Genomic DNA, 15,096 nt, shown 5'->3' with positions numbered 1-15,096 from the left:
AGGGAGAGGGTAAACAGGGAATGACAGACCTGTTAGCCTTACATTAGATGTTGGGAAAATGCTATAATCTATTCTGAAGGGTGTGATAAATGGACACTTGGATAATAATGATCTGATTGGGCATAGTCAACATGGATTTATGAATGGGAAATCATGTTTGACGAACTTGTTAGAGACTTTTGTGAATGTTACTAACAGAATTGATAAAGGGGAGTCGGTGGATGCGGTATACTTGGATTTCCAGAAGGCTTTTAATAAAGTCCCTCACAGGAGGTTGGTTAGCAAAATTAAAGCACATGGGATAGGAGGTAATATACTGGCATGGAATAAGGATTGGTTAACAGGCAGGAGCGGGTCATTATCGCATTGGCAGGCTGTGACTAGTGGGGTACTGCAGGGATCAGTGCTTGGGTCCCAGCTGTTAACAATATATATCAATGATTTGGATGTGGGGACCAAATGTAGTATTTCCAAGTTCGCAGATGACACAAAACTAGGTGGGAATGTGTATTGTGAGGAAGATGCAAAGCAGTTTCAAGGTGATTTGGACAGACTTAGTGAGTGGGCAAGGACGTGGCAGATGGAATATAATGTGGAGAAATGTGAAGTTATCCACTTTGGTAGGAGGAACAGATATGCAGAGTATTTCTTAAATAGTAAGAGATTAGAAAGTGTAGATGTACAAAGTGGCCTGGGTGTCCTTGTCAATAAGTCACTGAAAGCTGACATGCAGGTGCAGCAAGCAATTAAGAAGGCTAATGATATGTTCACCTTTATCGCAAGAGGATTTGAGTACAGGAGTAGTGAAGTCTTGCTTCAATTGTATAGAAACTTGGTTAGACAGCACCTGAAGTACTGTGTGCAGTTTTGGTCTCCTTACCTTAGGAACAATATTATTGCCATACAGGGAGTGCAACGAAGGTTCACCAGACTTGTTCCTGGGATGACGAGACTTTCCTATGAAGAGAGATTGAGGAAACTAGGCCTTTATTCTCTAGAGTTTCAAAAAATGAGAGGTGATCCCATTGAAACTTACAAAATACTTAAAGGGTTAGTCAGGGTAGATGCAGCTAAGATATTTCGTCTGATTTGGGGAGTCTAGAACCAGGAGATACAATTTCAAAATAAGGGGGAAGCCACATAGGACTGAGATGAGGAGAAATTTCTTTACTCAGGGGGTTGTGAATCTTTGGAATTCTCTACCCCAGAGGGCTATGGAAGCTCAGTCATTGAGTATGTTTAAAGCAGAGATTGACAGATTTCTAAATACAAATGACATAAGGGGATATGAGGATAGTGTGGGAAAAAGGCATTGAAGTGGATGATCAGCCATGATCGTATTGAAGGGTGGGGCAGGCTCGATGGGCTGAATGGCCTACTCCTGTTCCTATGTAGAGTGTATTAGGGACAGTTACTTGGAACAATACGTTCTGGAACCAACCTGGGAGCAGGCTGTTTTAGACCTGGTAATGTGTAATGAGGCAGGATTAATAAATGACCGAAGGATCCTCTAGGCAAGAATGATCATAACATGATAGAATTTCACAATCAGTTTGAAGGTGAGAAGTATGGGTCTGAAACTAGTGTCTTAAACTTAAGTAAAGGAAATTACAAGGGAATGAAGATCGAGTTGGCTAAAATGGACTGGGAAAATGAGTTAAAAGCTGAGAGAGTAGAGAAGCAGTGGCAGACATTTAAGGAGAGAGTTCATAACTCTCAGCAAGATATATTCCATTGAGAAAGAAAGACTGTATGAGAAGGATGGACCATCTGTGGCTAACTAAGAAAGTTAAGGGTGGTATCAGATTGAAAGAAAAGGCATGCAATACTGCAAGGATTAGTGGTAAGTCAGAAGATTGGGAAAATTTTAGAAACCAGAGGATGACAAAAAGTGAAATTAGAGTATGAGTAAGCGAGCAAGAAATATAAACACAGGCCACACCTGGAGTATTGCGTACAGTTTTGGTCCCCGTATTTAAAGAAGGATATACTTGCATTGGAGGCAGTTCAGAAAAGGTTCACTAGGCTGATTCCTGGGATGAAGGGTTTGTCTTATCAAGAATGGCTAAACAGGTTACGCCTTTATTCATTGGAGTTTAGAAGAATGAGAGGTGATCTTATAGAAACATATAAGATTTTAAGGGGGTTTGACAGGGTAGATGTTGAGAAGATGTTTCCACTAGTGGGGAATCTCGAACTAGGGGACATAATTACGGAATAAGGGGACACACATTTAAAACTGAGATGCGAAGGAATTTCTTCTCTCAGAGGGTGGTGAATCTCTGGAATTCTCTGCCGCAGAGTTGTGGAGGCTAGGTCACAAAATGTATTTAAGGAGGAGGTAGATAGATTTTTGAAATCTCAGGGAGTCGAGGGTTAGGCAGCGCAGGCCCGAAAGAGAAGTTGAGGCCTGGGACAGATCAGCCATGGTCTTATTGAATGGCAGGGCAGGCTTGAGGGGCTGAATGGCCTACTCCTGCTCCTATTTCTTATGTTCTTATGTTCAGACAGTAAAACCTTTACAAATATATAAAAAGGAAGAGAGTGGCTTAAGTAAGTGTTGGTCCCTTGGAGGATGAGACTGGGGAATTAATAATGGGAAACACGGAAATGGCAGAGACTTTGAACAAGTATTTTGTATCTATCTTCACAGTAGAAGACACAAAAAGCATCCCAAGAATAGCAGAAAATCAAGAGGCAAAAATGAGGGAGGAACTTCAAACAATCACTATCGCTAGAGAAAAAGTACTAGGAAAATTAATGAGACGAAAGGCTGAGACGTCCCCTGGACCTGATGGCCTGCATCCTAGGGTCTTAAAAGAAGTTGGTGCCGAGATAGTGGATGCATTGATTGTAATTTCAAAAATTCCCTAGATTCTGGAAAGGTCCCAGTGGATTGGAAAACAGCGAAGGTAACACTTCTATTCAAGAAAGGAGGCAACAGAAAGCGGGAAACTATAGGCCAGTTTGCCTAACATCTGCCGTTGGTTTTATTAAAGGGAAACCACATTTGACAATTTATTCGAGTTCTTTGAAGATGTAACAAGCAGGGTGGATAAAGGGGAACCAGTAGATGTGCATTTACTGTTAGCACTTATTCACACTAGAGGAGCCCAGTGCACAGGAGCGGAGCTGGACTGTATCTGGAGCATGTGCAGTGTCACTTTGATCAGAGCTGTGCGAGTGCTGGAGATGTTTTTGCAGCAGGTGAGAGTCGGCGGGGCACGGGAAGAATGGAGACGGCGGTTGGGCGGGGAGGCTGCAAGCCCCAAGTAAGAACCTCCAGGTCCCGAGTTTGCAGCTTTGGGGCTTTTTCCCGGGAACAGGCCCAGGGTAACAGCCGCCATCTTGGTTGAGCGGGGACCAGAGCGCATGCATGGCCATCTTGGTGACGAGACAACCAAGACTGTAATGAGGTCTTGAGTTGAATGGCCCCCGCCCCCACCCCGGCAGAACCCAAACTGAGCATCAGTGAGCAGGTTATTGCTAAGCACGTGCTGCTTGATAGCACTGTCGACGACATCTTCCATCACTTTACTGATGATGGAGCAGTAATTGGCCGGGTTGGACTTGTCCTGCTTTTTGTATACAGGACATACCTGGGCAATTTTCCACATTGCCAGGGAGATGCCAGTGTTGTAGCTTCGTGGCCCTGGAGAAGGAGGATCGAGTGTCCATGTGTACGCTTGGTGCCTTCCACAGCCAAGGCGATGATTGAACTACACTTTCACATTTTGAATTAACTATTTGTGTGTGTTATTGTATTATTATTGTTTGTTTCATATTTGTGGTACATTTGGGCACGTAACAGTTTTTGTTTTTAGCCGGTGACGCTGGGTGAAGTTAGCATCACCTCAACAGGTAGCGGAGAAGGCCCGATGTTAAGTCGATGACAAAAAAATCAATTTTCTCTTCAGCAATTGGAGTCTTCAATGGCGGTGCATTTACTCGGCACTCCCCGCATATCAGAAAGTCCCCTATCAATGCCAACAGGAGCCCAGTGCGCCGGTGCGGGGACGGCACTGTCCTGTGAGCATGCGCAGTGCGGGTGGTGGAGTGAGGCGGCTCGGGAGGTGGGAGGATATTGTGGGCGCAGGGGAGGAATTGGAGCCCTGGGTAGGCTGGGAAGCTTCATTAACACCCGGTGTAGGCTTGAGGCCCCGAATAAGAGGCCACAGGCCCTGGGTCTACCCCATGGCGACAGGTCCAGGGGAGCGGGGAAACTGGCCACTATCTTGCGAGTGGGAGTCAGGGCGGATCAGCGAGACCAGGCTTCCTCCCCAGTGACAGGCCGGGGTTACCCTGGCAACCGGCCACCTTCGTCATAGAGGAATGAGGGCGCATCTGCAGCCATCTTGGTGAGGGAACAAGGAGTGGGCGGGGTTTCTTGGTCTTCGTGACGAGGAGAGAAAATCATTGAAGCAGAGACGGAAATCTGGATGGAAACAGAAAGTGCTGGAAATCCTCAGCAGGTCAGGCATCATCTGTGGAGAGAGCAACTGAGTTAACGTTTCAGCTCAGTGACCTTTCATCAGAACTGGGAAAAGTTAGAGATGTAACTGGTTTTAAACAAATACAGAGGCAGGGAGAGGAGGACAGAACAAAAGGGAAGGTCTGTGACAGGGCGGAAGGCAGGAAATATTAAATAACTAAAGGGAGGATGGTGCAAGGCAGAAGGAGATGGTAATAGGACAAGTAAAGAAACAACAGATGGGTTTAGAGGAGGTGTAAATGGCAGCTGCAGAATCATTATCAACAGCTGCTGCAGTCTTTTATTATTTGTTCATGGGATGTGGGCATCGTTGGCTTGTCCAGCATTTATTGCCCATCCCTAATTGTCCATGCTTGAATTGTTACGCCATTTATGAGTCAGCCACAATGCTGTGTGTCTGGAGTCAGGCCAGACCAGGTAAGGACGGCAGATTTCCTTCCCTAAAGGACATTAGTGAACCAGATGGGTTTTTACAATAATGGACAATGGTTTCATGGTTACCATAAGACTAGCTTTTTAATTCCAGATTTATTAATTGAATTCAAATTTCACCATCTGTCTTGGTGGGATTTGAACCCATGTCCCATCTTTCTGGATTATTAGTCACTATTCCTTACTGCTCACCACCTCTGGTCCAGTACACCTACTCAGCATCTATGCTCCAACACTCTGTTCCGCACCTGAAGCTAAAGACCAGTTCTATGAACAACTCCATAACATCATTAGCAGCATCCCCAACACCGAACACCTATTCCTGCTGGGGGACTTTAATGCCAGGGTTGGGGCCGACCATGACTCATGGCCCTCCTGCCTTGGGCGCTATGGCGTTGGAAGGATGAATGAGAACGGGCAGAGACTGCTTGAGTTGTGTACCTATCATAACCTCTGCATCACCAACTCGTTCTTTCACACTAAACCCTGTCACCAGGTTTCATGGAGGCACCCAAGATCACGTCGTTGGCACCAGCTAGACCTCATTGTCACAAGGCGAGCCGCCTTAAACAGTGTTCAAATCACACGCAGCTTCCACAGTGCGGACTGCGACACCGACCACTCCCTGGTGTGCAGCAAGGTTAGACTCAGACCAAAGAAGTTGCATCATTCCAAGCAGAAGGGCCACCCGCGCATCAACACGAGCAGAATTTCTCACCCACAGCTGTTACAAAAATTTCTAAATTCACTTGTAACAGCCCTTCAAAACACTCCCACAGGGGATGCTGAGACCAAGTGGGCCCACATCAGAGACGCCATCTATGAGTCAGCTTTGACCACCTACGGCAAAAGTGCGAAGAGAAATGCAGACTGGTTTCAATCTCATAATGAAGAGCTGGAACCTGTCATAGCCGCTAAGCGCATTGCACTTTTGAACTACAAGAAAGCCCCCAGCGATTTAACATCCGCAGCACTTAAAGCAGCCAGAAGTACTGCACAAAGAACAGCTAGGCGTTGCGCAAACGACTACTGGCAACACCTATGCAGTCATATTCAGCTGGCCTCAGACACCGGAAACATCAGAGGAATGTATGATGGCATGAAGAGAGCTCTTGGGCCAACCATCAAGAAGATCACCCCCCCTCAAATCTAAATCGGGGGACATAATCACTGACCAACGCAAACAGATGGACCGCTGGGTTGAGCACTACCTAGAACTGTACTCCAGGGAGAATGCTGTCACTGAGACTGCCCTCAATGCAGCCCAGCCTCTACCAGTCATGGATGAGCTGGACATACAGCCAACCAAATCGGAACTCAGTGATGCCATTGATTCCCTAGCCAGCGGAAAAGCCCCTGGGAAGGACAGCATTACCCCTGAAATAATCAAGAGTGCCAAGCCTGCTATACTCTCAGCACTACATGAACTGCTATGCCTGTGCTGGGACGAGGGAGCAGTACCCCAGGACATGCGCGATGCCAACATCATCACCCTCTATAAAAACAAAGGTGACCGCGGTGACTGCAACAACTACCGTGGAATCTCCCTGCTCAGCATAGTGGGGAAAGTCTTTGCTCGAGTCGCTCTGAACAGGCTCCAGAAGCTGGCCGAGCGCGTCTACCCTGAGGCACAGTGTGGCTTTCGTGCAGAGAGATCGACTATTGACATGCTGTTCTCCCTTCGTCAGATACAGGAGAAATGCCGTGAACAACAGATGCCCCTCTACATTGCTTTCATTGATCTCACCAAAGCCTTTGACCTCGTCAGCAGACGTGGTCTCTTCAGACTACTAGAAAAGATCGGATGTCCACCAAAGCTACTAAGTATCATCACCTCATTCCATGACAATATGAAAGGCACAATTCAACATGGTGGCTCCTCATCAGAGCCCTTTCCTATCCTGAGTGGTGTGAAACAGGGCTGTGTTCTCGCACCCACACTTTTTGGGATTTTCTTCTCCCTGCTGCTTTCACATGCGTTCAAATCCTCTGAAGAAGGAATTTTCCTCCACACAAGATCAGGGGGCAGGTTGTTCAACCTTGCCCGTCTAAGAGCGAAGTCCAAAGTACGGAAAGTCCTCATCAGAGAACTCCTCTTTGCTGACGATGCTGCTTTAACATCTCACACTGAAGAATGCCTGCAGAGTCTCATCGACAGGTTTGCGTCTGCCTGCAATGAATTTGGCCTAACCATCAGCCTCAAGAAAACGAACATCATGGGGCAGGATGTCAGAAATGCTCCATCCATCAATATTGGCGACCACGCTCTGGAAGTGGTTCAAGAGTTCACCTACCTAGGCTCAACTATCACCAGTAACCTGTCTCTAGATGCAGAAATCAACAAGCGCATGGGTAAGGCTTCCACTGCTATGTTCAGACTGGCCAAGAGAGTGTGGGAAAATGGCGCACTGACACGGAACACAAAAGTCCGAGTGTATCAGGCCTGTGTCCTCAGTACCTTGCTCTACGGCAGCGAGGCCTGGACAACGTATGCCAGCCAAGAGCGACGTCTCAATTCATTCCATCTTCGCTGCCTTCGGAGAATACTTGGCATCAGGTGGCAGGACTATATCTCCAACACAGAAGTCCTTGAAGCGGCCAACATCCCCAGCTTATACACACTACTGAGTCAGCGGCGCTTGAGATGGCTTGGCCATGTGAGCCGCATGGAAGATGGCAGGATCCCCAAAGACACATTGTACAGCGAGCTCGCCACTGGTATCAGACCCACCGGCCGTCCATGTCTCCGTTATAAAGACGTCTGCAAACGCGACATGAAATCGTGTGACATTGATCACAAGTCGTGGGAGTCAGTTGCCAGCATTCGCCAGAGCTGGCGGGCAGCCATAAAGACAGGGCTAAATTGTGGCGAGTCGAAGAGACTTAGTAGTTGGCAGGAAAAAAGACAGAGGCGCAAGGGGAGAGCCAACTGTGCAACAGCCCCAACAAACAAATTTCTCTGCAGCACCTGTGGAAGAGCCTGTCACTCCAGAATTGGCCTTTATAGCCACTCCAGGCGCTGCTTCACAAACCACTGACCACCTCCAGGCGCGTATCCATTGTCTCTCGAGATAAGGAGGCCCAAAAGAAGTCCAGTGACATTACCACTATGCCACCGCCTCGATGGAGCAGCAGTTCTGATCTGAAATTGTTGATCACAATCAGTCTGGAAGATCATTGTGATCATTGACTCATTTGCTTTGTCACTATGCACTCTGGGGGTTTCTCACCATTTTCTTTCCTCCTCCATTTACAGATGCTCCCTGCCCAGTTGCGCATTTCTAACCTGGACTGACAGTAATGCCTTCTGTAAGCTCCTTTTACAGGGTATTAGAAGGGGAGGATTTGCAGACTGGAAGGTCAAAACAAACATCATGTCGAGCTCTGACAGTCACTCAAATCATCAGGACCTGAATATCATTGGCCTTTGAAGCAAAAGTATTTGTCTGCTCTGTCTGTGGGAATAGATTTCAAGTATCAGTGTGACTGGAAAAGCACAGATACACAAAACCCTGGTTAGATCACACCTGGAGTAGTGTTCAGTTCTGGGCACCAGACACGAGGAATGATATATTGGCCTTTGGGGAGCGCAGTGCAGATTTACCTGAATGATACTTGGACTCCAACGGTTGAATTAAATGGAGAGATTACACAAATATGCCATACCGTCATTACAGCTGAGAAGTAGGCCATTCAGCCCATTGAGTCCATGCCAGCTCTCTGTCGAGCAAGCCAATCAGTCCCATTCCCCTGTTCTGTTCCCACAAGTTTATTTCCCTCAAGTGCCTATCCAATTTACTTTTGAAATCATTGGTCGTCTCTGTTTCCACCATTCTCGTAGGCAGCAAGTTTCAGGTCATTACCACTCGCAGTGTAAAAAAGTTCTTTCTCACATCCCTCCTGCATCTCTTGTCCAAAGGCTTATATCTGTATCCCCTGGTCCTTGTACCATCAGCTAATGGGAACATCTTTTCTTTGTCTGCCTTATCTTAACCTGTTATAATCTTGTACACCTCCTTTGCGTCAAGGAGAACAACCCCGGCTTCTTAATCCTAACCTTGTAGCTAAATTCCCTCATCCCTCGAACCATCCTAGTAAATCTCCTCTGCACCCTCTCAAGGACCCTCGCATCCTTCTGAAAGCGCGGTGACCAGAACTGGATGCAAAAACTCTAGTTGTGGTCTAACCGGAGTTTTATAAAGGTTCAGTGTAACTTCCCTGCTTTTGTATTCGCTACCTCTATTTATGAAGCCCAACATCCTGTATACTTTGCTAACTACTCTCTCAATATGTTCTGTCACTTTCAAAGATCGAGGTACATGCACTCCTAGGTCCCTCTGTTCCTGCACTGTGCCATTAATTATATAATGCCTTTCCCTATCCGTTCTGCCAAAATGCTACAAAAGCAGGTCAACAGCACTCAAGAAGTTCGACACCATCCAGGACAAAGCAGTACGCCTGATCGGCACCCCAACCAACACCTCCCTAAACATTCACTCCCTCCACCACTGGTGTACAGTGGCAGCAGTCTGTACCATGTATAAGATGCACTGCAGCAACTTGCTAAGGCCTCCCTCGACAGCACCCGCGTCCTCTACCACCTAGAAGGGCAAGGGCAGCAGACGCATGGGAACACCGCCACCTGCAAATTCCACTACAATGCACACACCATCCTGATTTGGAACTATATCGCTGTTCCTTCACTGTCACTGAGTCAAAATCCTGAAACTCCCTTCCTAACAGCACTGTGGGTGCACCTACACCACACTGACTGCAGCGGTTCAAGTATGCGGCTTACCAACAAGGGCAATTGGGGATGGGTAATAAAAGTTGGCCTTGCCAGTGATGCTCATATCCCATGAAATGAAAAAATGAGCTTCCAACCAATCTAATTACCTCTACCACCCACCCCCATATCCCTCAATTCCCTTCTCCCTCATGGATATATCAAGCCTCCTCTTAAATGCATCATTGCTGTCTGCTTCAGTCACTCTACGTGGCAACGATCTCTGCATTCTCACCGCTGTCTGAGTGGAGAAATTCCTCCTAAATTCTTTATTTGTCCATCTTGTATTGTTACCCCCTTGTTCTGACTTACTGATACTTTTAAAGACCTTTATCTGATCTCCTCTTCGTCTTCTCTTTTCCCGAGAAAGGAGACCCAGCCTGAAAAATCTTGCTAGATTGTTACATCCTCTCTGGTGACATCTTTGCAAATTTATTCTGCTTTTTCTTCAGCGCTTCAATTGCCTTTTTACATCTGGAGACCTGAACTGCACGCAGCCTTCAAGTGTGGTCTGGATGCCACACTTCAGTAAAGATGTGAAGGCATTAGAGAGAGTGCAGAAAAGATTCCAGAGAATGGTTCCAGGGATGAGGAACTTCAATTATGTGAATAGATTGGAGAAGTTGGGACTGTTCTCCTTGGAGAAGAGAAGGTTTAGAGGAGATTTGATAGAGGTGTTGAAAATCATGAGGGTTCTGGACAGAGAAGATTGAGAGAAACTGTTCCCATTGATGGAAAGATCGAGAACAAGAGGGCACAGATTTAAGGTAATTGGCAAAAGAAGCAATGGTGAGATGAAGAAAATCTTTTTCATGCAGTGAGTGGTTAGGATTTGGAATGCGCTGAAAGGGTGGTGGAGGCAGGTTCAATCGAGGTGTTCAAGAGGGAATTGGATAGTTATCTGAAAAGGAAGAATGTGCAGAGTTACGAGGAGAAGGCAGAGAACTGCACTAGGTAAATTGCTCTTTCGGAGAGCCAGCGCAGACACGATGGGCTGAATGACCTTTTTAAAAAATTCATTTGTTTGTGAGATGTGGCCAATGCTGGCTAGCCCTGCATTTATTGCTCATCCCTAATTGCCCTTGAGAAGATGGTGGTGAGCTGCCTTCTTGAACTGCTGCAGTCCATGTGGGGTAGATACACCCACTGTGCTGTTAGGAAGGGAGTTCCAGGATTTTGACCCAGTGACAGTGAAGGAACGGCGATATAGTTCCAAGTCAGGATGGTGTGTGGCTTGGAAGGGAAATTGCAGGTGGTGGTGTTCCCATTGCATCTGCTGCCTTTGTCCTTCTAAGTGGTAGAGGTTACAGGTTTGGAAGGTGCCGTCAAAGGAGCCTTGGTGAGTTGCTGCAGTGCATCTTGTAGATGGTACACCCTGCTGCCACTGTGTGTCGGTCGTGAAGGGAATGAATGTTAGTGGATGGGGTGTCAGTCAAGCGGCTGCTTTGTACTGGATGGTGTTGAGCTTCATGAGTGTTGGAGCTGCACCCATCCAGGCAAGTGGAGAGTATTCCATCAGTCTCCTGACTTGTGCCGTGTAGATGGTGGACGGGCATTGGTGAAAAGAAGTTGAGTTACTCGCCACAGAATTCACAGCCTCTGACCTGCTGTTGTAGCCACGGTATTTATAAGGCTGGTCCAGTTCAGTTTCTGGTCAATGGTAATCCCCAGGATGTTGATAGTGGGGGCTTCAGCGATCGTAATGCCATTGAACATCAAGGAGAGATGGTTAGATATTCTCTTGTTTGAGATGGTCATTGCCTGGCACCTGTGTGGTGTGAATGTTATTTGCTACTTACCAGCCCAAGCTTGGATGTTGTCGAGGTCTTGCTGTATCTGGACAATGACTGCTTCATTATCTGAGGAGTCGCGAATGGTGCTGAACATTGTGCAATCATCACTGAACATCCCCACTCCTCACCTTACGATTGAAGGGAGGTCATTGATGAAGCAGCTGAAGATGGTTGGACCTCGGACATCACCCTGAGGAACTCCTGCTGTGATGTCCTGGGACTGAGATGATTTACCTCCCAACAACCACAACTATCTTCCTTCGTGCTAGTATGACTCCAACCAGCGGAGAGTTTTCCCCTTGATTCCCGTTGACTCCAGTTTTGCTAGGGCTCCTTGATGCCAAACTCAGTCTAATGCTGCCTTGATGTCAAGGGCAGTCACTCTCACCTCACCTCTTCAGTTCAACTCTTTTGTCCATGTTTGGACCAAGACTGTAATGAGGCCAGGAGCCGAGTGGCCCTGGCGGAACCCAAACTGAGTGTCACTGAGCAGGTTATTGCTGAGCAAGTGGCGCTTAATAGCACTGTCGATGACCCCTTCCATCACTTTACTGATAATTGAGAGTAGCTTGATAGGGTGGTAATTAGCTGGGTTGGATTTGTCCTGCTTTTTGTGTACAGGATGTACCGGGACAATTTTCCACATTGCGGGTAGATGCCAGTGTCGTAGCTGCACTGGAACAGCTTGGCTCGGGGCGTGGCTAGTTCTGAAGCACAAGTCTTCAGTATTATTGCCGGAATATTGTCGGGCACATAGCCTTTGCAGTATCCAGTGCCTTCAGTCATTTCTTGATATCATGTGGATATCAATCGGATTGGTGCGCTATAACAATTATGTGGTCTAAGCAAGGTTCTCTATAAATTTATTAGTATTTCCCTGCTGTTGAATTAAATTCCTCTTGTTGAATCTGAGGACTTCCTTTGCTCTCTTTATAGCTTTATAAACGTGTGTTATTCCTTTTAGTGATTTATGTGGGTGTATTCCAGATCTCTTGCTCCTCTACTTTTAATTTCTTACGTTCTATTTACAATTTATATCAATGACTTGGATGAAGGGACCGAATGTATGGTAGCTAAATTTGCCAATGACACCAAGATAGGAAGGAAAGTAAGTTGTCAAGAGGAGGTAAAGAGTCTGCAAAATGATATTGTGAGTAGGCAAAAATTTGGCAGATGGAGTACGACGTGGGAAAATGTGAACTTGTTAACTTTGGCAGGAAGAGTAGAAAAGCAGTATACTATTGAAATGGAGAGAGATTGCAGAACTCAGTGGTACAGAGGGATCTGGATGTCCTAGTAGAGGGATCTGGATGTCCTGGTAGATGAATCACAAAATGTTAGTATGCAGGTACAGCAAGTGATTAGGAAGGCAAATGGAATGTTGGTGTTTATTGCAAGGGGAATGGAATATAAAGGAGGGAAGTTTTACTGCAGCTGTACAGGACCTTGGTGAGACCACATCTGGGGTACTGTGTACAGTTTTGGTCTCCTTATTTGAAAAAGGATATAATTGCATTAGAAGCAGTTCAGAGGAGGTTCACTCGACTCATTCCGGGGGTGAAGAGCTTACCTCATGAGGAAGGGTTGAACAGGTTGGGCCTTTACCCATTGAAGTTTTGAAGAATGAGAGGTGATCTTATTGCGACATCCAAGATCCTGAGGGGCCTTGATAGAATGGATACCGGGGAGGATGTTTCCCTTTGTGGGGGAGACTAGAACTACGGGTCACTGTTTAAGAATAAGAGGTCTCCCCTTTTAAGACGCAGATGAGGAGAATTTTTTTCTCTGAGGGTTGTTAGTCTGTGGAATTCTCTTCCCAGAAAGCGGTGGAGGCTGGGTCATTGAATTTATTCAAGGCTGAGTTAGACAGATTTTTGATGAAACAAGGGAGTCAAGGGTTATGGGGGAAAGTGGGCGGGGGAGACAGGAAAGCGGATTTGAGACTACAACCAGATCAGCCATGATCTTCTCGAATGGCAGTGCAGGCTGAAAGGGCTGAATGGCCTACTCCTGCTCCTAAGTCTTATGTTCCTGTTCTCTCCTTATTCCTTCTCCCAAAATGATCCACCTCACATTTCACTACATTGAATTTCATTTCCCATTTATCTATGCAGTCTGCCAGCCTGTTTATGTCTTCTTGGATTTCAGTGAAGTCTTCCACATTATTCACTCTACCACCCATTCTGCAATTGGAGCTTTTAATGGCAGGGACTTTTCCCAGAAATCCCTTCGTGTCAGAAAGTCCCCTATCAATGACTACAGGAGCTCTGCACCAGCACGGTGCTTGGCTGTCCTCTGAGCATGCACAGTGTGGGTGGTGGAGACGGACTGAGGTGGAACAGGCGGCTTGGGAGGGGGGAGGAGATCACAGAATTGTTAGTGCACAGAAGGAGGCTGCCGTTATTCCTTTAACCTTTGATTCCAATTTACTAGGCCCAGATGCATTCCTACCCCATTGAAGTTGGCTTTCTCCTAGTTAATTATTTTTACTCTAGATTGTTTTTTGTTCTTTTCCACAGCCAACCTAAACCTTATGAGATTGTGTGGGGGCAAAGGGAGGAATTGGAGCTCTGGGTGGGCTGGGAAGCTTCATAAACACCCAGGGTAGGCCTGAGGCCCCAAATAAGAGCCCACAGGCCGTGTGTTTACCCCATGGTGACAGGCTCGGGGGAGCAGGGTCACTGGCCGCCTCTTGGGCAGGGCACCTGGTGACGAAACAGAGAGTGGGCGGGGCTTCAGGGTCTCTGTTCCTAACCGGGTCCTAGGCCCGGGAGATGGAGCATCCTGGACAACTGTTTTTTAAGCAACTTCACCTACCCCCAGGCTGCAGGTGATATTTGCAGCCTAGAGAAGTCTGTGGACCATGTAAATATTCAGCGTGAGAGGTTACAGCCCGCGTATAGTTACCTGAAGGGGCTGCTGCTCAACCTTTGATTACATTTTAGCCCACACTCCTAATCTTTGGCCGCCCGGTGTGGAGGAGGGTGGGTAAGTCAGAGGATCTTCTCCAGGACCTGCTGTTGGGCCTGGTTAAAACAGCAATTTCTAGATCAGGGATGGGTGGGGCCCGCGGGGGGGGGGGGCTGGTGGGCGGGGGTCACTTTGGCTGCCGGCCTCTCTTCTGTGGTTTTTTCCATGTCTGGGTGGCCTTGGAGAGGGTGTGGAGTCCACCTTCTGCGACCGGATTGGCACTTCAGGGGACAGAGTGTCTCATAGACGCTGACAACATTCTGGTCAGGTTGTAAAGGTTCCCTTTGCTTCGCTGGGACTTTGTTGCTGATTTTGGCTTCTTTTAGTTGGATTGGATCACAGGTTCGGGGAAACGAGGTCAAAACGTTCCATAGAAGCTAGAACTGTCTTTCTGAATTTCTATCCTGTACTGACATTGATGACTTTTGTAAACTTGTTTACAGAGGATAAGGAGGAGAGGATTTACAGATGGGAAACTCAAACCAAACTTTGCATCAAGATTTGAGTCCCTCAATTCATCAGGACCTGAATATCATCGGCCTTTGAGAAATGTTTGTCTGTTCCGCCTGTGGGAAAAGATTGCAAACATCAGTGTGACTGGAAAAGCACCGAGACACACCCCC

At 46.9% G+C, this 15,096-nt stretch overlaps 1 protein-coding gene and 1 pseudogene across 1 annotated transcript in view; one reads left to right on the top strand and one right to left on the bottom strand.

Annotated features, from left to right (window-relative positions):
• Window positions 1-15,096, bottom strand: part of LOC137348636 (zinc finger protein 850-like) — a 163,077-nt pseudogene that overhangs the window by 84,080 nt on the left and 63,901 nt on the right.
• The window catches only part of LOC137348425 (zinc finger protein 721-like), a 61,136-nt gene that overhangs the window by 38,585 nt on the left and 7,455 nt on the right, over window positions 1-15,096 (top strand). The window contains exons 10-16 of the mRNA XM_068013735.1: window positions 3,000-3,207; window positions 3,918-4,116; window positions 10,163-10,238; window positions 12,491-12,611; window positions 13,007-13,095; window positions 14,023-14,077; window positions 14,917-15,066. Coding sequence (XP_067869836.1) covers window positions 3,000-3,207; window positions 3,918-4,116; window positions 10,163-10,238; window positions 12,491-12,611; window positions 13,007-13,095; window positions 14,023-14,077; window positions 14,917-15,066 — 898 coding nt within the window. The remainder of the gene's footprint in view (window positions 1-2,999; window positions 3,208-3,917; window positions 4,117-10,162; window positions 10,239-12,490; window positions 12,612-13,006; window positions 13,096-14,022; window positions 14,078-14,916; window positions 15,067-15,096) is intronic.

Source organism: Heterodontus francisci, chromosome 34, assembly GCF_036365525.1.
Source record: "Heterodontus francisci isolate sHetFra1 chromosome 34, sHetFra1.hap1, whole genome shotgun sequence".
In the NCBI taxonomy this organism is placed as follows: Eukaryota; Metazoa; Chordata; class Chondrichthyes; order Heterodontiformes; family Heterodontidae; genus Heterodontus; species Heterodontus francisci.
The sequence above is the reverse complement of the archived record's forward strand: the minus strand, read 5'-3'. Positions and strand labels throughout refer to the sequence as shown.